Source organism: Populus euphratica, unplaced genomic scaffold, assembly GCF_000495115.2.
Source record: "Populus euphratica unplaced genomic scaffold, PopEup_1.0 scaffold87.1, whole genome shotgun sequence".
NCBI lineage: Eukaryota > Viridiplantae > Streptophyta > Magnoliopsida > Malpighiales > Salicaceae > Populus > Populus euphratica.
The window spans coordinates 879267-902011 of record NW_011499900.1 but is presented as its reverse complement, the minus strand read 5'-3'; the positions used below and the strand labels follow the sequence as shown (position 1 = coordinate 902011).

The window sequence follows — 22745 nt, the reverse complement described above, 5'->3', positions numbered from 1 at the left end:
TAATAGGGAGATTATCTTTTTATTTTAGTATTTAATTATTATTTTTTAATTTATCAATTTATATATATTTTTAATTTTTTATTAAACATGAACAATATCTTTTTATTTACCAACGCAATGAGTTAAAAGCTCACTAGAAGCTCATTGATATTATTTTTTGGTCTTCAAATCTATGATAAATAGCATTATCCAACTAGAACGTTTGTGAGATAAGGTGGAGTTTAATTTCATTTTTTTTTTAAAAGAATACGGGTTAATAATTATTAATTATAAATTACCACAATAAATAGGTATACTATTAACAGAATTTTTCATTGCATCGAAAAATCTCGATACAATTTTTAATCAAATATTTAAAATAAAAAACATTAATATTGAAGATTTATTTGAAGCCATCAATGTAATTATTTTACAGCAACTTTCACCTGTTTCTTTCATACATCGCAGCTTGGAGATCGTGCATCAATCCTTAGCATGCCATTTAGGCTTGTTAAAACTCTTAAGAACACGAATCCTACATCAATTTTATGGCTAGTGTGGAACCAAAAGCCAACTTTACTTCGACAAGAGCAGCAGACAATTATGATTGTATTAGATTGGAGATTGCTCTTAACAACAAACAGCAAGTGGTACTCAGTACCGATTGCTTGAAACAAATTATTTAGCATTCATGTGAAAGCTTCTAGCAGAATTTACTTTGAGATTATCCATAACCATGACGATATACAAATCAGATTGTAGCTAATCAATCCAGAAAGGTGCTCGCGAACCATGCTTGTTATCTGGATGATGGCTTCATTGCCAGACATGTAAAGATAACCAACAAATTATAGAAGCCATTTATCAGAAAAAAGTTTTTTTCATAGCTGGGTTCACATATCATGATCAACATTGATGAGTTTTAGAGTGAAACAAAAAGGATGGCAAAGTATCTGCAATCATGAAACCAACTCAGCCAAAACTAAAATCCTGCTACTTGCAATGTCCAGAGTTGAGATTTCATTATAAAAACGATAGAATTTCATTAAACCAAGGATATTATTATTCAACTAACACAAATGCAATCATTCAAAAACGAAACAATAAAAAAAAGGGTAAAAAGAATAGGGTGAAACCTAGAAACTTTTAGATGCTTTCCTTCTCTTCTTCCACTCATTCGTTTTTCTTTCAGTAGAAGTCAACGAAGTTGACAAAATACAAATTAGATCTCTTCACAACTGACATTGTTTACTTGCCCTTTTGAACCCTGCCTCCAAAAATCCTGGCAAGAATCCACTGGAAGCAATAAATGCATGATGCAAAAAGGGCACCTGCAAAAATTTGTTTATAACTATCAGACTAAAAGTTCACACAAGAAGAGGAACACAATTCTAGAATATCGTATAAATCAGTAGAGGAAAATATTATATGTTTAGGATTGCCCAAGGTGCAAAATCAACTTTATAAATCCATATCTTTCAATTATTTTTGTGTCATGTTTACACATGCCAAAAAATACAAGTCAAAATTGCACTTGAAGACTAACTCGAGTACTCAGAAGACATGCACAGGCACACATTCATATGTAAACAACCAAAATGATGTCCAGCATAATGCAAAATGCTCACACTTCAAAATAGGGGGGACATGTGTGAACTTTACACCTGCGATTGTGAATCCCTATAAATTCAGGGTATTGAGATGCTCAAGTTCTCTGATTGTCAGATTCTCCCGTTCTTAACATTATTGCTTCTCAAGAAATGATACTCAACCCAGTTTACATGTTTCAATGTTAAGGTTGTACCTGTAAAAAAGATGCATCATGCAAACCCAAACTTGTCACTTAAGAATGCCCTTTGTGGATCAAGTTGGCCACTGCAGTAGCTGGAAGGAACAGCAGAGAGCTCCTGCCTTCCTCTCCACTCTTCACCAGGTTTCAAAGTGATCGGCTTTTCCACACAAGCAGCCTCTACACACAGCATATGCTTGTAATCATCATCACCAAGATCAGGTATTGTCTTTGCTTTCTTATCCCAGGGATTCCAAACCACTGCAGGGGAAAATAACTACACTTATATTGACTGAAAGGATTCAAAGTTTGTACAGAAAAACTGCAGCGTCCTACATTCGCTTAATCAGTCCAGGTTCATCCACAACTGCCCAAAATGGCATGTGTTCCACCATTTAAAACAAAGATTATCTTGAAACAACACGGAACATAAAAATACTGTCATTTAATGATGTCAAGACCACAGTTTATGGAAACCTAACATGAGACTTCTACTACAAAGATACAATTAGAGTGCTCCTCCACTTTGACCCTTGGGTGACAAAATCTAAATAAAATTTCAAACAACAAGCTCCGATCCACTGGCTGCTGTGAGAAACCTTCAAAGGTACATGCCAACTATTACAAATTTAGAAGAACATTTACTTTTGACAAATGAACATATGACAACAGGCAATAGCAGCTCACGCTGCAGGAGAAAACTGTTTATACATTTCCCAATCTTAATGGAGTCTCTATAACATTGGTTGCTAGCAGCCTATCACCAAGATATGCATGCAAACAAAATTTCACTCACCAGCATCAGGAAGTCCATCTTTCCGCAATTCAAATGTTCTCTTCCTTTCATGGTCCAGGATAGCAATTTTGGTAGGTGTGCTGAGATATACTTTGTCCACCTTCATAGAAAAGAATAGAACTAAGTAACACAAAATATTTGTATGAATAGATGCTGAAAGAACACAAAAAAAAACAATTGGCATTTCCTTAGAAAACAGATACGAACTTCTGATTCAAAGACTATTGCATCTCCTTGTTCAGTGAATCGCTCTCTGTTCTTCAGATTATCCAAATAATCTAGTGTTTCTAGTCCTTCTACCCGCACTTCACTAGACAAAAGAACCACTTCACTAAATCAATTAAAAAATTAAAAACACATAGATGCAAGCAATATATTCTATCACAAAGACCAAAACTATGACTTTGTTCAATTCATCAATTACGCATCTACATCTCTACTCAATGTTGATTTACAATAAAAAAGATTAAGATTAGTATACAATGAACAAAGATAAAAATATTTGCAAAATAAGTGAAAACCCAATAAACTGCGTAACATAAAAAAAAAAGCTCTAAAGACAGCAACAATAAATAAATCTCGTCAAAGAACCTGATATCCGTAACATGGAAATATGTGTGATACGCAAATGTAAATGTGAATGATTTCCCATCAGTGTTTGTATTTCGAATGCGTGAGGTCAACATCAAATCTCCTCCAGGCCCCAGAGTAATACGTAGGCGAAATTCATATCTGCAAATAATTTGTCTGTATTCAGCATAACTTAATTGGCTATTAGAACTGGCAGCCAAAAATACACAGATGCAAATATCTTAATGTAAATATATTTATATCCATAAATATCACAAGGCATAAAACAATATGAGTACCAATAGCACACTATGACATTATATAATATCTGTTCCTATAAAACTAGATCGAACTTCAGCAAAAAAATTAAGTTACACACCAGTCTATCTTACTGAACTTATCTTTAAATGCTTTTGATTTTTGAGATGGAAACACAAATAATTTGCTTCAAATGTTGTTTAAGTAATGCAGGACACGACGAGTTGAACTGTATAAAACTCCATCCTGAGTCACGCACCTGTGAGGCCAGATCTTCACATCTTCTTCAGAGTACTTAAGTATTAAGTCAATGAAGGCCTTGTTGGAGCTATTTATTGGGAACGGCGGGGGGTCATTGTCAATGGTCCAAAACCTGGTCCTTGCAAATCCATGTGGTTCAAGAGAACCAAGATTGCTGAACTGCACATGCCAATTAATTTACTTTGAAAGAATAACTTAAGTGGCAAAACATGATTGGTTTGCATAAGAGACGGACATACTTGAGGAAAGCAGATTGGAATACCTCCACGAATAGTCTTTGGAGGCTTAAAAATAGCCTGCACAAACCATCAATATAGTTTACAAGAAAGAATGCATTAGCCAAGCCCAGGCACAAGAAATGACTAAGACATATGGCTGATCACCATCATCTTTGAGTAGTTTAAATTGAAGATGGATAAAAACTGCAATTTATTATTCCTGAAGCTTATATGATGCCAAACCCACAAAAAGAAGCAATCATTTTCCTAGGAGTTATGATCGAAGGTTTTATGCAGTTTAGGTCTTCTAGGTTGAATATTCATTAAAAAGATTATATAATGTATCTAGAATAATCCTAGACTTTTAGCATAAATTGACTATTATGCATTTCAAGTCAATAGACTTCCCCTCTGCAAAGAGTGAAATATGAGAATATGTTTCCACAGTTGTATGCTATAAATCCTACATTAAACCCTTCATTGTTGGTCTCAAGGATATATTAAATTCATATGACATAATAAATTCATGTATATTCCTCCAGTGGAAGACAAATAGAGACATATATACATACGATTTGGTTATAAGACAAATTGTCACCTTCTAGTTATATTAGCACCAATCTCACTACAAAGTTGCAAGCACTCTCCAGTAGCACCATGTTTTCACGAAATGAATTTTTGAAGCAACTTCACTAATAATTCAACAAACACAAGTGTATGGTCACTTTCTAATATTCTGTACTTTATCAACGAAAAGATGGTGTTAAGAAAACAAACCACACTAGAAAAACCATTGTAACAGAATGGTACCGATCACTGAACAACTGAGAGTAAATTACTTCTTACAACTAATGGTAAAGAGAAACAACTGAATCAAGAGAATTTTTGAAAATCATCATGCGCTGATCTATACAGCTTATATATCACAGTAACAGGAAGTACCTTGCTACTAACAAAAAGCAATTCTTCCCCATGTTCATTCTTCCAGGATGTGACATGACCTCCATACAGGTATACCTGGTCATAAAACCACTCTTAATCAACAAGCTTTCTATGCTTTCTGCTTGAAAATTATAGCAAACAGCACACAAAGAATGCACTTGAGATCAAGAAAGTGGGGACATTCACGATTCCTTTAGTAATGAGATTAAAAAAAAACAATATTCTAGCTCAGTACTACCAAAGTTCCTTGTTTTTCGATACACCCCAGTAACAGCAACTATCAAATCTAAAAATTTAACAAAAAATAAACAAACTTAAATTCATAATCACCCATAACACTGAACCTAGTCAAATGGGTTCAGATCTAGTATCCTGAATAAAGCAGCATTGGCCTTTCAAAACATAAAAAACCAATCAATGTCCAGAAAAAGGATAAAAGAAATGACAGTAGATTTTCAAAGAAATGAAGAAATAGGGCAATTGGGTTTCATTCATTACACCAAATCAAGAGATGGATAAAGAGAGAAAATATACCTCCGCAGAGCAGCCTCGAACCTCACGCAAGATGATCTTGTCAAGGCCATTTATACCCTTACAAAGCTCCACGTACTTGGTCTCTAGAGACATCCCTCTTCTCCTACCCACAGATACGTACTCACACGGACACAGACACCTCTCTTGTATGCAGAATATTAAAAATACTATGAATCCGTTAAGGATCGAGCACTGGAGGAATTGTCAGATGGGGACTGAAAGGACAGAAGACAGAAAGCGAAAGAGAAACATTTTGGGATCAATCCGTCTCTTTCCAGGGAGCTTTTCAAAAATATTTTAGCTTTTTATATTAGAATAGTTTATTTTTATATTTTTAATACTTGCAAGTCAAAATAATAAAAAAAGTATTAATTTAATATTTTTTAAAAATATATATATATTTTTTACTTCACTCCGAAACAGAAGCTATGCCGAGCAGTCTAATACTTCTACTTGTCTTTTTATATATTATCCTTTGTAAAAATGGTGTATGGGTGATAATCTAATATTTTTTATTTTTTATAGTTTGTTTAGTGGATCTCACACCCAAATCATAACTTCCACCTTTAAAACAAACCCACACTAATACTTCTACTTGTCTTTTTATATATTATTCTTTGTAAAAATGGTGCATGAAATAAAATAGGACACTTTTATATTTAAGCAGATTATTATCACATAAAATTTAATAAATATCTCATAAATAAATAAATAGAAACAAAAACAATAGAGACATGAAGGTTTCCTTTTTTAAAATTTACATTATTTTTAAAATAAATTTATTTTTAAAATAATTTTTAAAACATAAAAAATATTAATAATATATTTTTCTGAGTAAAAAATACTAAAAAATAACTATAATCACAATCTCAAATAAATGATATCAGTGCGCTTCCTGCATTTTACTTGATCTAAATTTAATAATTATTGAATTATATCAGAGGTTGCAAAAATCAAATAAAATGGTACAAGATGAATTAAAAATGGGGTCTCATAATAGCCGAAGCTAATGCCCATGCACATTAAGACTCTGGAGAGCGACAGACATTACAATAATAACCAAGCAATAAAAATGGAGCCAAGAATCATGACTTGTTTATCCAGCTCCAGTCAAGCTAAGACTTGCCGCCATGCATGCTGTAAGTTTCCAATTCCAAGATTGAAAAAGAAAAGGAAAAAATCTGATTGCCTAGTCCATCTCGATCCCTCTCAAACCTCCTATCGCTCCATGCATTCAACTAATTATGATTGTTAAGCCTCCTTCAAGTTAAACCACGAAAAAACAGCTAGAAACTTTGCAATCAATTAAAATTGGAGACAAGAATTTTAACAGATCCCATAAATCCATATTCTAAGATTCCACCAATCGAGTTGGTGACAATGAGTAATCCTATGCATGTTTTCCAACAGTTGGAAAATATTAAATCACCAAAAAGCTTGTAATTACCTGCAATTATATCAGCTTCACAACTGATATACTTGGAGATGCTATGCACAACTGCTTCTGCTCCAAGCTTTGCAAAGGAGAGAATCATTGGAGCAATAGTTCTTGGACATTATTTGGGTATGAAAACAATCTCAACTAGCACTACAAATTAAGCTATTGACATAAAAAACCGGATCTCAAGATTTCACCTAATTCAATGGTTGAATTAAAAATTATAGAAATTTCTGTTAACAAACTCGTTTGACTTATCCAGGATTTTTTTTTTTATTTGGTAAGCTTAGACCTATCAATCTACTCTATATATATGTTTAAAGGTGTGACAATCCCATCACTTGTCAGTGACAATAATTTGGCTGCACAAATGAGTCCCCAATGTCCTCAAGCTTAAAAAAGAAATGCTATAGGGCAGTAGATTAAAAAAGAAAAAATAGACAGTTTGATTAATATAAAAAGCAGCATACAACGATTTAAACATAGCTCTACTTCTCTGCAATGATTCAAGTGTTCATTTCAAATGATTAATTCCTTTCTGGGAATGGTTTACAGACAATTTTGAAGGCACGTACAGTTGAAACTGAATGCCAAAAACAAAATAAATGATATCAAGTAAAAAGGTTGACGTACGTGCAAATTGCCATCAATTTGGCAAGTCCAAAGGACTAAGAACCTGATTAATCTTTCTAACTTCATATTAACGTAATCTAGGCCAGAAAAAATGCCGAGAGCAGAATCAGTGCCAATAAAGCAAGGTTATTTCCAGTATTAATGACAGATGCATCAGATTTGGGGTCTGAAGGAACGTCTGCCAAAGGGCCATCAGCAGCAGGAGTTGCTGCTATAGGACCATCCATTGCTGGAGGGGATGGAGCTGGAGAATCTGCAGCAGGGCCATCGGCAGTAGTTGGTGAAGGTCCTCCCACAGGCGAGATAGACATGGCAGGCGGAGTAGCTGATGGTGCAGCAGGTGCATGAGTGGGTGAAGGTTTTGCTGTGGATGGTGCAGGTGCCTTACTGGGTGGAGGATTTGAGGTGGATGGTGGCTTATTTGGACTCGATGCTGGTGTTGGGGAAGTTTTCGGTGGGCCTACAGGAACAGGTGAAGTGCTGGAATTTGTATTGCCTGTACCTGCAGGGACAATGATATTGCTAACCTGCAAGACTGAAATATTATAGGGTTGAGAGGAAACAGACTTAACCAAATTTGAACTAAGGCTGGATCCTGGAACTGCTGATCCAAAGGCAACTGAATTAGAACCCAAAACTGTGACATTCAAGAACCCTTGTTGGCCTTTGGCTTGCCCACTGGACTGGAAAAGGGTGGTGAGCATTGCAGTTTTCTTTTGTAATTTTTGCAGCTTTGCTACATCATAGTAATCGAGTATTACATGCTCACTCAACACGTTCTTGATCTCACCGTTTGGTTTTCCAGAGAGAGGAGACATGTTCCCATTTTCCACCACTAGAACCGTGATCGTTTGGCGGCTGTTGATTTCACCAGCAAGTTGGGTTTGTGTCAAATAGCTGCTGAAGGTGCTGAAATCAGGGTACTGGCTGAGGATTTGGGTGATGTTAGAAGCTCTTACAGTATTGAAGAGAAGAAAGGAGGAGAAACAAAGAGCAAAAAGGGAAGAGGATTTGAGAGACATCTTTTGAAAACTGGTCATCAGGTGATGAGGTTATGTCTACAATGAAGGCAGATGGCGTTTTTATATGCAAATAAGTGGATAACAAGAAAGGTTCTATATTTGTCAAGAGAAGTTCCTCTGTTCAACCGAGTCTGTTGCGACTTTTGTTTGGTTGAAAACGAGGGTCAGTGGTGGAGCTTCTTTCAATTTGTAGAGCCTTATGCCAAGTTTACCGTTCATGTCAGGAACGTAGTTTCTTTCTTCCTAAAAATGGGCTATCTTAGAATACGAGTGTTCGATTGATCCTGTACCATGTATTTTTTTTTTTTTTGTGTCTTGTTAATTTTTCAAAATAGAATGGACAACTATATAAGAGATAGAAATCGTACTTTGTTAAAAAAACAGAAACAAGGATAAAATAAATATGTTTCCAAGACTTTTGGAGAGAAACACGTCACTTTTATTTCCAGTTTTTTTATCTCGACAGTAACTAAACCCTATTGGGAATGAATCAGCATGGTTAATCTTTTTATATATAGTAGATTCATGGTACATGTTCCTACAGCATCCCTGTAATGAAATCAGGAACTCTGCAATTTTTGCATCTAATTTCAGAGGAATCTTAAAGGGACCATATTTCAGGTGTTACTTGTTAGGTCTCAAGCTGTTTTACGTCAGATATCCATCTCCCTTTTAACTATAACTTCAATAAATCTCTCTCCCTTTTATGTCAGAAAGCCCATTTTGACAGTCATGAGATATTAGTCTTGCCACACGCCTTCCTCTGCTCTACAAGAAAAGGTTTGAGGGGAGAATATTCCTCCAATTAATGGAAAAGCCAACGAACTCTGTTGACATCTTAAATTTAATTTTCTTTTGGAGGGAAACAATGGTGAGAGGCGGCTGATAGCAGTGTCTTCTGTCATATCCCTCAATGTTGGGAACCCAAAAAAATTTCTGGGGAGTCCACTACCACCATCCTGTGGAATCTTCAATTGCACTACAAAGAAAAATGAGTGCGCACCTGGCCAAAAATTGCACAGAGCTTTTAGTTTTGAGCACCGCTGCAGGAACTATTTCTCCTCTGGGCAAATGTTTCGGCAACTAGGAGAAGGAAAGCGATAGTTGCATCACAATGGACCTGGTTAAATGCAACAAAGAGGCGGATGAATTCTCATTGCACTGACAAAAGAACATCATTGGACAAAAAAACTGCAACAGTATCTCAAAATTCTTAACACATGGAAATAAGACACAGAACTATGATGCTCGCGGCTAACTGTGGGATCTGCAAGTGGTATTGATAAAAAAAACCTGAAATGGCACAAACAAAGGACGAATGAGGGGAAATCAAACCATACCTTAACAGTTTTAGCAGAACTTCGTATTCCCCCCCTTGACACAACCTCGTCAGGATGAGCTCCAGAATCACTCCCATCAAATTCTTGTACCGTGTTGATAAATACAGCATAATCTTCACCATTACACATTATATTGGCATTGCATATGTGATGCTTTGGAGGCCCACCTCCAAGAATGATAATTGATAATACCGGTTTTTCTAGGACTTGCATGAACAGCTTCACCATTCATGGCTCTGATATCTGTTCAAAGTGCTATTTAGTATGGTGTTTGTATCTCAACTGTTAATTATCATAAAGAAATAACATTGTAGCAGCAAACACCAACCTTGAACTATGTCAACAATTAAACCAGGGCTGCGGAAAGAATGAAAGCACAACATGTCGCCCAGAGAACCATCTGTTAAGCCTGGACAGAATACTGGAATGCTGTTCTGAAAAACATCCAAAACAACATCAACTCAAACAAATTTTCATGCCATTGTTCTCATAGCACAAATAACATGCAAAAGAATAATTAATCGGATCTTCTAGATCATTCCTCTCATACATCATGATAGTCATGTCTTTTATCTTCCTATCTCACATTGCAAAATAAATACAGGTTTGATTGACAGCTCAAATCTACAGGTAGGGAATTTTTATCATTATTTAATTAGATGCACAAAAGAATTACAAATTTCACAGCGTAATAGCAAAAGGGGGATGCCTAACAATGTGGCATGTAAAGCACATGCTATTGTGTAAAAAAAATATTATAAATAAAACGTATCAAGCTATTGTTGGTTAAACACTTACCTTATATGCCCAATAAAGATATGAACTCTCATTATTTATTTCTTTCCCCAAGCGAGCAATTAATTTAGAAGGTGTCCAGGAAACATTCTGCAACACCCATAAGAAGATGTGATAAGGAAGAAAGAGTTATTTTCTTCTAAAACAGCGAATCAAATGAGTAAAGTAAAATGCTAAATTAGTATATGAAGGTTTTGGCAATCAATTTACCAGGAAAAAACCTATATAACAATCAAGCACTGCCACTTCAATTTTTCTTGGTTTTGCATCTCAACTCTTTAAAATCACTCAATCATTCAGTCCAGATTTAGATATCTGCTAATCAAGTGCAGATGCAGCTGTTATTTGCTGATATGTCAGCAAAGCAGCTCAGTTAAAATATCTAAAGAAACCACTTTTGAGGTGTGCTTGTCTGAGAAAGTAATGTATGGGGAAAAGAAAAGAACTCTGCAATCATTCCTCAAGCTCAGCCGATACATAGTTGTTATTACAATGAGAGCAATACCTTTTCGATTTGTTCCTTCAACATTTGGTCACAGATTGGAATGATCCAATCCTCAAATTTGCAGTAGTTGTCACTAGGAACCAACAGGTTACCAATGCGATGCAACCCTTTAGAGCGTAATTGAGCCCCAGGTAAAGAGAAGTCACCTTTGTATGTCGATGCAAGGCATTTTATAAGATCTTCTTCCATGCCACCTGCCGTTGTAACCAATACATGAACCTGCTGTCATTTTACAAATAAGACTTACTAGACTAATTTCTTTTCTTTTCTTTAAATTATAATGCAGTCCATGAAAAGATCAAGTTTTTGAATTGAATTCTCTTTCTTTAAGTCATTCCATCAAACGCAAGACAACAATAACATAACAACCAATATCTAACCATGAAATGACTCGCCATATGATGCTTGACAAGATATCGACTCGTATCTCTAACACCTGAAGAAACAAGATTTGATGTAAAACCCTAGAACAGTTTGTTTCTCACAGACTCTCTATAAGCCAACTCCCTCTCTTCCTCACTACAACGTTCTGCTATCTCTTCATCCACAAGCCTCCGGTCTAGCTTCAATCCAAGCAAACAACATATTCATAAAATAAACTAATTGGGTATCAAAATCAAACATAAAAAAGACTTGGAATCATCCAAAAACACCAAAACAAGAGAGCCCAAAAAGCAAAACTTCAAGGGTTGTAAAACAATGAGAACAACCATGTCATTAACAACTTGAAAGTCAAGCTTCAATGGTTGGAAGCTTGGAACCCACGGGAGACGAGGAAGAAGGCTCTTGCATTGAACAGTCGGCTAACCAATTGATTATAGTAATTTTATCTATTTTTTTTAGCCAATATAATCGATAGCTTCTAATTAATATAATTAAAATCTATAAAAAAAATTTTTAATGAAAATAAAGATTTTACAATGTTCATATAAATAATTTCTTAAAGAAAATATAATAATATTATAAAAGGATATTTTTAAAATATACATATAATAAAAAATAAAAATTATAAATTTTTATTTTAAAGATTTTACAGTGTATTTGTACTTTATTTTTCTATGAAAAAAAAAAAACTAAAATGTAATTTTATATTTATAATACTTTAAATTGTATTGTAAACTTTATTCTACTTATTTTATCCAACTAAAAAAATAATGACATGGCTGATTATAAAAGATTGACTTATTTAATTAAATTTATTTGTTAAAAAATAATTCTTTCATGATTTTATATAAAATTGATGGTGTTAAACTTAATTATTTTTTAAATTTAATTAGTGTCAGACTCAATATGCTTAAACCAGATGTACTAATAAGTCCATTTATAGCTAAGTCTAGTTAACACCAAACTCAATGCTTGGAGCTTAACATATTATCAAACCCAATCGTGGCTGGTCCAGGTAGCTTTAGATCCAACACAAGGCTTGACACACTACCAAGCCTAATCGTGGTTGAGTTTAGCTAGTGTTAGACCCGGTCTAATATATTTTTATCAATGTGTATTTGTGTTCTAAAAAATTTATATTTATAATTTTTTTAATTTAAAATTTTTTAGTGAAGATATACTAATGAAATATTGATTCATCACCTTGCTTTTTGGCATAATAAACTTCTATTTATATAAGGTATATGATGAGTTCTTGACAATATTGTTGTTGTTGCTTTCAAGAGCTTATTTGATAGTGGTAGAATTTTTTTTACTTGAAAATATATTGAAATAATTTTTTTTATTTTTAAAAATTTATTTTTGACTTTAGCATATTAAAATGATCTAAAAATATCAAAAAAATAAAATAATTTGAAGCAAAAGGAAAAATAAAAAAAAAGTTTAGATTTTTTTAAAAATGCTTTTGAAATATAAAAAAATAAAAAAAAATAGATTTTTTTTAAAATTCTTTTGAAATATAAATATAAATAGACTTGAAGCTCACTTGATATTGTAGTGATGATTGTTTTTCAAAGTATTTTTTTATTTTGAAAATACATCTAAATAATGTTTTTATTTTTAAAAATTTATTTTTAACATTATCACATAAAAAAATCTAAAAATCTAAAAAATATAAAAAATTATTTAAAAAAAATACTTTTAAAATATAAAAATAACTTGCAAGTCATGAATCCTATGCTTTGCTTGCTTAAAAAAAGAGGGTTAATTATTCTCTAGTCCCTAGTTTAATAAAACTAATTTATTAGTTATCTGGTTTCAGAAGTTATATGTTTAATCCTTATATTCTTTATTTATTTTATCTTTAGTCTTTTTGTCAATTTTATATCCTTTTTTTATTTTATTTTGAACTTGTTTTGTTTTGTTTTTAATCATTTTTTAAGAAATAGAAATAAAAAAATAGAAACAGAAGAGAAGATATTAGAGAATTAACATAAAAGAAACTACTAAATTGAGGATGATCAATGCTAGTTAAGGGGCTAATTAGTTATGTTTTATTAAAAAGGAGATTAATTGATTAGTTTTAATAAAATGTAGACCCAAAGAGATTAAGTTAGTGATATCCATGTTTTTTTTATATATAAATTATTTATGTATTTTGTAAAGCTAGTGACCTTTTTAGAACCAAATTTACCTTTGGTACATAAGGTTATATTTCTAAAACAGTTTTGGAATATAATTTGTATAGCAGAAAATATACAAAGACATTTTAGAAACTAAGAACAAGAACAAACTCTATGTTTGTTGTCTCTGTTTTTTTTTTTTTTGAAATATTAACGAAACACAAACTTAAAAATTTGATATTAATACATCAATCTATTCTAGCTAATAGGATAATAACTAAGAACAAGATATCTGGTTCTTAGTGTATCTTGATCAGTGGAAAAAAATGAATTTATAACCTCAGCAAACTTAAGATGATTGGTGTAGTTTGGGGGTAAAAACGGTTTAAGGAGTGAGTTACGAGTTGTATGGTTAATCTAATCATGTATGTTCATCACCAAAGCAGCCTCATTTAAGATTTTGGAAAGGGTGTCAAAGAAAGATTCATACGAGCACAACACAAAAGCATTTGAGAAGCTCTTAATTCTGTTGATTTCTCTTCAAAAGCTCAAAGAAAGCAGAGCTATAACACAAAAATCCAAAAAAAATTGCGTACATTAAAATCATACTATCCAAAAGTGGAAAGCTCAATTCAGATTTGGCAAAGAAATACATTCGGTCACGTTGGTGAATGTACACCACCAACTACTAGTTGCGTACATTAAAATCATACTATCCAAAATTGGAAAGCTCAATTCAGATTTGGCGAAGAAATACATTCGGTCACATTGGTGAATGTACACCACCAACTACTAAGCTGTAAAGGGAGTATTTACACTAGCAAGTTGATTATAAATAGAAACCTTTTCTTTGTTTACATTTGAGATTCCATTAATGGTGAATCTGCACGTGGGTAAAATATTACATGCTGAGACAAATCTGTAATCCAAAAATAATAACGAGCTGCCAACAATTAGTTCTCTTCTGTGTCAAAATATGATCAATCTAGGGCTGTCTCCTCTGTGAGCTTCGCCGGTGTAGCTAGTAAGGTTTTTCGAATTTGTTCTGCATCCATCAAGCTCCCATTTGGATAAAGAAATCATACCTGAAATCCTTTTGTTAGCCTATTCCATGACCAAAAAGACCAACTAAGGGTGTTCAAGGGGTATAAAATGCCAACCTGAGCATTTTCTGTTTTATACTTTTGGAGCTCTTCTTGTGTTCGCATAAGCCTATATTTACAGAAGAAGATTTTAACGAATACTTGATGTTATTTTTTATACAAATGTGAAATGTAAACTACATGATGTAAATTCATCTGAATGGCATTACAATTACCTCCATTGCAACTCGGTTATTTCATGAAGCAATTCCTTCTCCCTATCATGAGCTGCTTCTATCTGAAAATTCCACACAAAAATTCCTTAGCTTCAGGAATAAAATACAGTCTAGTTCAGAGAATCAATGTAACTGAAAACCATCCCTGGCCTTTGAAAGTAATCAACACTGGAGTTACCTACCAAAGATTTCTCTGTAGATCCACCTTGCGCTGTTGCCCATCCCCCATCAGTTGTGCGGTTGCCTAAGAAAACAGAACACATTCAAGTAAGATACCCAACAGAATAAAGAAAAATAGCTTATTCCAAAGGCAAGTAATTGCTGCACCTGCAGTGTCACCTCCGGAAAGTTGCCTCATTAGATGCAGAATACCATCCTGTCGAGGGAGGAAAAGAGTCAACAAATGCAGAAATTTTGATTACATAGGATGGAAAAACATGAAACTATACTCTATAATACCCTTTGAGTAATATTTGTCTGTAGAACAGAAAGCAATAATGGAAACACAGAATGACCCAAAACAGTTGATGGTATGGTTTCTGATGGTGATGGTGATGGTGATGGCGAAGGCATTCCTGGATGTTGGGTGAGCACCTACATAACCCATAACATTTTCATGAGAATGGGAAGGTACTATACAGCTTCGATCATAAGAAACATGAGTAACAGGAACTATATTCTATTCAGAGATTCCATATGCACTAACTGGCCAAAAACCTGCCCTCTGGGGAGATTTTTCCTCATAAATTAACCGTGATATAAAAGGCTCCCGTTCAGTATTTCAATATATAGTGAATCAATCTTCAGAAAAAGCTGACAGTCAATAACTGGAAGCCTAGACAATGTATAAAAGAAGATTTTGACACTTAAAACACAAAATTGATGGGAAAACGAGTACTAATTATCAAAAAGTTAGAAAGAAACTTTGTTCCCTCTCGGCCTAGCCAGAAAAAAAAAAAAAGGAATAAACCTGAAAGGAACTAAATTTCTTTGCAACTAGCTTAGTAAGAGTGCACTAAGTCCTGTCCCCTCAAAACCATTGTTTGTGGCCTTTTCTATGAGTACCTGAAGGAATCACTATTAAGGTTATGGATTGTTCTTATTTTTTCATAAGAATTTACTTATCACTCCATAAGTTTATTAATTATTGAAAAATCAAACACAATCATAATTATATTAAAAAAATATCACATATGTGCTTTAATGTTAATTATTGAAAAAGAAAATTAAACTCGTGACAATAAATCGCAACTATAATATAATGTTTTGATATGTGATGAATAAACACTTTGTGCTCCAAAAAAAGTCTGAAGGACAGTTAACTAGTTCATCACAAAAACTGTGAAGAAAAAATGAAAAAGGATCACTAAATGCTTAAACTATTACTTGTTGAGAAGCTAAAATTTAGGTGATATCTAATCAAATTGGGATTTTATTTCATCTGAACGGATAATTGTCTTACATCTTTAGTCAAGACAATCTAACTTAAGACCCGAGAATTGTTTAAGGCCATGGCTTTGCTCTATCCCAGTAATAAACTGAAAAAACATTAGAAGTGTGCAACATTCTACTCCTACAATTGTTATCGAACAAGCCCTGTTGAAGGAATACTACGTTGTATCAGTTGTGCACAACACATATTTCACATGCCTGACACTCCAAAACTCTTTAAAAAACCATAAAAATACGCAATGACATGTCTGCCTATTTTGTAAGTACATATAGAAGTAGAAAACCTAAAAGGTTTTGACTTAGGTTTCGACTTCTGAGTATGAATAAAAAAGGTGGTGTCTAGTCTCAGAGAATACAATGTCAAAAGATCATATATAAAAGCTATTCTCTAGCAATTTGCTTGAGATTCTGTAGAATTGATTTAACGTTTCTTAAATTTTTTAGAGTTTATTTAAAGCGGCCTTTGGGATTTATGGTTCTACTTATCACCTTTCTACCAAGTTTACCATAATCAATCTTCGTAGAAGTTAATTTATCTCCATTGATTTTTAGCTTATTCACGTGCTATTTTTTTAAAAAAATGTTGGAAAACAATAAAATGTAAAACAGAAAAGATCAAAGGATAATAAGATGTACAATGGCACAAATGTGCTGACCTCAAGATTACGAACCTGCATGCTGTGACTCTTCTGCAGAACCAGAGGTGAGACCGCCTGAAAAGGAAAGTCGAGTTATATCCCATCTGAATAAAAGAAGGGACATCAATACTGAAATTCAGTCACCTTTTCTATATCAACATTCTCTGAAGTAACTTTGAATCGTCCTCTTTGCTGAACAACTGGTGGCTTTGCCTTTTCATCTAGTTCCTCACTGCTTGCCCCTGCAAACAGCTCTTTGAATATACGGGTAAGTGAAACTTCCTCATAATAGAGAGAGAGAGAGAGAGAGAGGGTATGATACAGTAATTAATGCAAAATTGGGAACTTGTTTCCCAATTAGAAAATAATGCAAGAAGAAAATATAAGACAGCAAAGCCATCATGTATCAATCAATGAGAAACTGGGAATTCTTTGCACATGAAAAAGAAATGCTACAACAATGACAAGAATTGAAGCACTTGCCTGATGACTTAAACGGCTTTGAAGGATTTTCAGAAGGTGCATCATCTCCATCTTGATTAATTATTGCTCCGTTGATATTTGAATTATTTGGTGGTTGATTTTGCAACTTGTCACTGTATAGATTCCGAAAATCTTGGTAAAAACATGTTAAAATAAATTTTCATATGAGAAAAAGATTATTCAGTCACATATTAGAGTATATGGGATGCCAAGAATGTAGAATACACTCAATGATAAAACGAAACAAGACAGTAAAACTATTAGGATGGTAGACAGTTTATATGTTCTAAGAATTAAACCATTTCAAGTTCGAATTAATACACAGGATCAGCTGTCAAACCTAGGCTTTCCGTTGATATCAGAAGCTGGTCTTTCAGTTGCATTGCCTTCAACACGATCTGAGAGAGGTGAAGAATTTTGCAAAACATGCCTTTCATGGCATGGACTTGCATTGATTGAGTCATCATCGGATTTTACACTTCTAACTCTGAAAACAAATCATAAGATTCTTATTAGAGTTCAGTCAATGCACAGCTAACGAATTCTCTGACAATTAAAGATATAAATTTTACAGCATTCACAGAGAAATATAAACACTAGCACTTTGGTATGGGGTTCAGTTTTATTTAAAGACAATGCTATGCATTAGCTTTTCCATGCGGAAGCACTGCTGCTCACTGATTACTTCTTATAAGTGGCTAAACAAATAAATAAAGATAAAAGAATAGGTTAGGGACACACTTCGTAATATTTATTGCGGAGTTGACTGATGGAAGCGGCGCAGCTCGATTTTGCACGTCTTTATCCTCCTGTCAAATTTATGAGCATTACAACCAAAGAAACCAAGTAAATGAGAACCAGATATCAAAATACCATCATTTCTGTGACTTGTCCTAGGGAAGATTTCCGAGGTTCTGATTGCTTTTCAACTGCATCAAGTGTAGACAAAGAATTCGAGCTTCCTCCCGGATTACTATCCGTCGTATGGTCCTCAGCATCTGGTATCTGAAGCCAAAAATAAAAAATAGAGGGCGTGAGGCAGGGAATCCTAACCACGGTTACCAAGTTCATTTTAACTGAGATGATATCAGCCATTGCGGTACCAAGGAAGCCTGAGCCTTCACATCTTCAAGGTTGAAGTTCCAACCGCTAATTCCTCGTTTGTATTCATTCTACATAGGATTACAAGCAAGATATTACTAAAGTATAATGAGATATCTGCAAATAAAAGAGCAGTATATAAGTGAAACAAATACATCCTTGGATGTATATTATACTACCCATGAACAAAACTATAGTAGACTTGTTAAGATCAGCTTGCAGCCATAACACTAATGACAGACTACAACTTAACACCACAAAACTGATACTTCAGACAAATAGTAATTAATAGGCATGCAAAATCTAAATACATGACAGAAATCAACAGCCACACCCAATATCATGTTATTTGATAAAAAAAAAATACTAACTTAACAAATCTTAAACTTGAAAAGCTGAAGAAAACTCTAAGAGTACTCAAGATGGTCGAGAACTTGGAAAGCTCCATTACTTTATAGGATAGCCATCCTTTCAATTTATGTTATTAGAAAATTGTGATGATTGATAATGGAGCACAAAAATGCATTTGAATATTGGAAAAATATGCAAAAGGAAATCTACACTTGAAATGTAAGAAATACACTGCTACAATTTCAAAGAAGCATAATAAATCAACATACAATTTAGAAGGGAAAAAGGTCAGATAGAAAAATATTGTAGTTTTACTAAAATCAAATTAATATCTGCTTTAGACAACAAAACATTCAAACCTGCGATAGTTCCTCCATTTCCCCATCGGGCATCTTCTTTTGAGCAAGCATGTCTTCTTCCTTTCTCTTCATTTCAAATCAAGGCAATTTTTAAGTTCACAATGCAAGTCAGAATAGAAAATGAGGCTATTTATTGTTGCAGTAATGTCCTTAAAACTAAACTCACTAACCTTCAAAGCCTTGATACGATCACCAAGATCGGGCAATCCATCCAATAATGTCCGTACGATATAGTCATTCGACCTTGCTTGCTTGAAAAAGGAATGCTTTAACAACTTATTTGCAGAAGGTCGTTTCAAAGGATCTTTTACCAAACAACTAGCAATCATCTGCTTAAAAGACTGGGGAGATTGAACAAAAGACATATCAGGCAACTAGCTTGAACCAAACGGTATTACTCTGCTAGTTTTCATTTCTTTTTTAGTATGAAACTCTGCTAGTTAGTTTGTTAAAAGCATACCTTAGAGAACTTCTTATCCCTTTCTAAATCCAGGCCTGGGGGTGCATTTTGCAAGGTCATAAGCAGCACCTTTACAAGAGAAAATTTAATTCAGACTGAGATAAAATTCATGGTGTTTACAAAATATGTTACTTATAATTTTAGTAGTCTAGGAACCTTCATTGGGGGATATTTTGAGAAAGGAGCATGCCCATGCGCAAGCTCCAAAGCAGTTATCCCGAAGGACCAGATGTCAGCCCTGTGAGAAAATTTTCAGCAAAACATCAACTCCATGATATTGAAACCTTTTGAGGAGGAGAAACTCTTGAAAAGAGAGTGGACTTACTTGAAATCATATCCATGAAGCTGCTCCATGACCTCAGGTGCCATCCTGAAAAACAAAAGACAGGGGTATAAGGCACAGGTACTATTGCCGTATTCACACCATTGTTTCTTATCTCCTTGCAATTTTCTGTCACTTGAAGACTATATTTTATTCATTTCAAGATAGGCCCTCTCATGAATACATAAATATTTTTCTAAGATAACAAAATGGATTATATTTGTCAAAATCGTATAGGTATGATCTTCATTTGTGAATCGTGATCAATCCAATACAAAACTTTTGTAGATGTGTTTTGGAGTATTCCTTTATCATTTCGTCCAACAGTTTGAATTCTATGAAATTTCTCGATATCATTTAAAAACGTTTCTGACATAGTGAAATATTTCTACAGTAGACTCCATTAAACATACTTTAAGCCTTGATAAATTATATGAATATTAAGGCTAGCTTTTATTTACTGTAACATACAATAAGGGGGTCGAAAACAAAATCAAGAATTTAAAATGTATATTAGAATTCTTAAAATCATACCAGCAAGGCGTCCCAACAAATGTATTCCTCATCCGTTGCCTGTCTCCTGAATCAAAAAGGCAAGCAGAAACACCAAAATCTCCCAACTTGACGGCGCCACGTCCATCAACGAGAATATTACCAGCCTTCAAAAAACATAACATAATCTCAATCAGAGAACTAAAATAAATGACTTATAGCTGTGTAAGAAACTAACATTAATTCCAGAAACCAAAACAGGTTCTAAGTAGGGAGTTGAATGGTTATTTGGTACAGCATAAAATAACAAAGCATACAAGCATGTAAGATAGTGCCAAGATAACACAGATTCTATTGACAGAAACATTAGAAATTGAAACAACAACACATACAAATAAGTCCCATTTCTTGAGGTTATTAGATATATAATTAGGCGATAAAGATCGTTTAGAGCTAATGAAAGTTCGGTCGGAAGGACTAAGAAGTCTAAAGACAGGATTACCTACTTTAACATCGCGATGTATGTGGCCCTGTTGATGAAGATACTCTATTCCCTTCAATACCTCACGTAGTATTGTTGCTATCACCAACTCCTCAAAACCATCAGGATAAGCAGCCTTCAATATGTGAAGACAAGAACCCCCAGCCATAAATGGCATAACAACCCACAAATTATGATCACTGACAAAGGAGCAGTGTGATTTGAGAACATTAGGATGGTCCGCCAAGATCATTGTTTGCACTTCCCGTGAAATATTACTCTGTCAGAACAGCAGTACATATAAACCAAAATTAACATTAAAAAACACAAGGAAAAATGATCTAAAACACACTATTACCTTGTTGCAAATATTAAACTTCAAAACAAAAATGGAAACATACTTTTTTTTAATTTTTTTCCTACAAAATCATACTGTGCAATTAAAATCTAACATGAAAAAATTAAATTGTATTCCTTGTTCTAATGATCCCATAATGCGATAGCCCACGATTTTCGAGTGCATCATTTTTTTATTTTTAATATTTGCAAGCTTTTAGGTATCCGCAGAACAAGAGAGAGAGAGAGAGACACACACACACAAGGTTTCAGTCTAGCTATGATATTGACAACGAAATTTGAATATAAAAATCCAATCTTAATCAATTACAACTAACAAAAAAAATACAATATTCAAGAACAAAAGAAAGAAAGAAAGAAAGAAAAAATCTTTACCAGATCAGCGTTATCGCGTTCAAAGTCAAGAATCTTGATGGCGACAATCTCATCAAAAGGAACACACAAGGCACGATGAACAGAAGCACTAACACCTTGACCAACCTCTTCGTAAAGAAGATAATTCTCGGATCCAATGGGATACTTCTTCTTCTCCATTGTCTTACAAAACCCTTTATTATTTTCTTTCACTCTACAAAAAATCACACCAAAGAAGCTCTTTCACACGTTAAATAAGCTCGTAATTTGAAGAAGAAGATCCATGACAATAATAACGTTTCTAAGAAGCAGAGATATTGCTAGATATTCACATGGTGGTGGAGGTGACGACGAGGAGTGAAAAGAAAGGGAAGAGGATCGTGCATTAATGACGAGGTTGTTGACTTCTAAGATTTCTCTTTCTCGTGAGATTGAGAAAAAGGCGAGGCTAACGGATCGCCGCTCAAACTGGTACTATGTTTTTTTTTCTTTTTCTTTTTTTAACGTTATTTTACGTAGGTTTTTTTTATATATGTTGTTGTTCTTGTTCTTGTGTTATGGATTTACTCCGGCCACCTGATTATTTTTTTTTTAATGGTCGGTTACGAGTTTTTATATTTTATATTTTTTAGGTTTCTTTTTCTTAAAGGAGAGGGATTCATTATTAAACTTTGAATTTGAGTAAAGGTATCGTGTGAAGATTAAATGACACCAAATAATTAATTAAGGTGATTAATTAAGATAATTAGTAAAGGATTGATTTATTTTCTTAGTTTAATCGTAAATAAATGGCAATATAGAGGTATACGAATGCTAATCTTATCTTATTTTCTTTTTGGATTTACTAACTGAAAAATCTCATTCAATCACTCATTTTAAGATAAGGAAGTTCTGAAAACTACTATTTTCGATTAAATAAAATCTATGTTAAGGAAACTATCTAGGGTTTAATTTGGGCTGCTTCTCAATGTTATTTGAGTGTTAGGTTTG

The 22745-nt window shown here is 33.7% G+C and overlaps 3 protein-coding genes and 1 pseudogene across 10 annotated transcripts; all 4 read right to left on the bottom strand.

The window, feature by feature from the left end:
* Window positions 1-973: 973 nt before the first annotated feature.
* On the bottom strand, window positions 974-5648 carry LOC105132685 (putative glucose-6-phosphate 1-epimerase). 2 transcript variants are annotated; one of them, XM_011036315.1, is made up of 9 exons: window positions 5348-5648; window positions 4814-4888; window positions 3916-3949; window positions 3652-3812; window positions 3156-3296; window positions 2772-2874; window positions 2565-2664; window positions 1784-2029; window positions 974-1310 (listed from the first exon to the last, which is right to left on the bottom strand). In XM_011036315.1, the coding sequence occupies exons 1-8, from the start codon at window positions 5395-5397 to the stop codon at window positions 1800-1802; spliced, it is 894 nt and encodes a 297-aa protein (XP_011034617.1). In that variant the 5' UTR covers window positions 5398-5648; the 3' UTR covers window positions 974-1310; window positions 1784-1799. The 2 variants fall into 2 exon arrangements, with proteins under 2 accessions (XP_011034617.1, XP_011034616.1); XM_011036314.1 differs by having other exon boundaries at window positions 3893-3949; window positions 5348-5647.
* A 1847-nt stretch (window positions 5649-7495) lies between these two features.
* On the bottom strand, window positions 7496-8440 carry FLA14 (FASCICLIN-like arabinogalactan protein 14 precursor). The gene has a single exon (XM_011036422.1). It carries the CDS (start codon window positions 8438-8440, stop codon window positions 7496-7498), a length of 945 nt encoding a protein of 314 aa, XP_011034724.1.
* Window positions 8441-9467: 1027 nt separating this feature from the next.
* Window positions 9468-11846, bottom strand: LOC105132751 (deoxyhypusine synthase-like; annotated as a pseudogene).
* A 2465-nt stretch (window positions 11847-14311) lies between these two features.
* Window positions 14312-22300, bottom strand: LOC105132683 (Protein kinase superfamily protein). Of its 7 annotated transcripts, XM_011036308.1 has the most exons (22): window positions 22088-22297; window positions 21777-21969; window positions 21070-21324; window positions 20606-20730; window positions 20075-20119; window positions 19906-19987; window positions 19750-19818; window positions 19460-19630; window positions 19290-19355; window positions 18582-18650; window positions 18352-18483; window positions 18220-18287; window positions 17819-17965; window positions 17479-17591; window positions 17140-17237; window positions 17014-17070; window positions 15365-15499; window positions 15233-15281; window positions 15088-15149; window positions 14906-14967; window positions 14748-14799; window positions 14312-14632 (listed from the first exon to the last, which is right to left on the bottom strand). In XM_011036308.1, exons 2-22 carry the CDS (start codon window positions 21933-21935, stop codon window positions 14609-14611), a joined length of 2040 nt encoding a protein of 679 aa, XP_011034610.1. In that variant the 5' UTR covers window positions 21936-21969; window positions 22088-22297; the 3' UTR covers window positions 14312-14608. The 7 variants fall into 7 exon arrangements, with proteins under 7 accessions (XP_011034610.1, XP_011034609.1, XP_011034613.1 ...); XM_011036307.1 differs by having other exon boundaries at window positions 21777-22297; XM_011036311.1 differs by having other exon boundaries at window positions 14312-14672; window positions 21777-22296.
* Window positions 22301-22745: the final 445 nt, after the last annotated feature.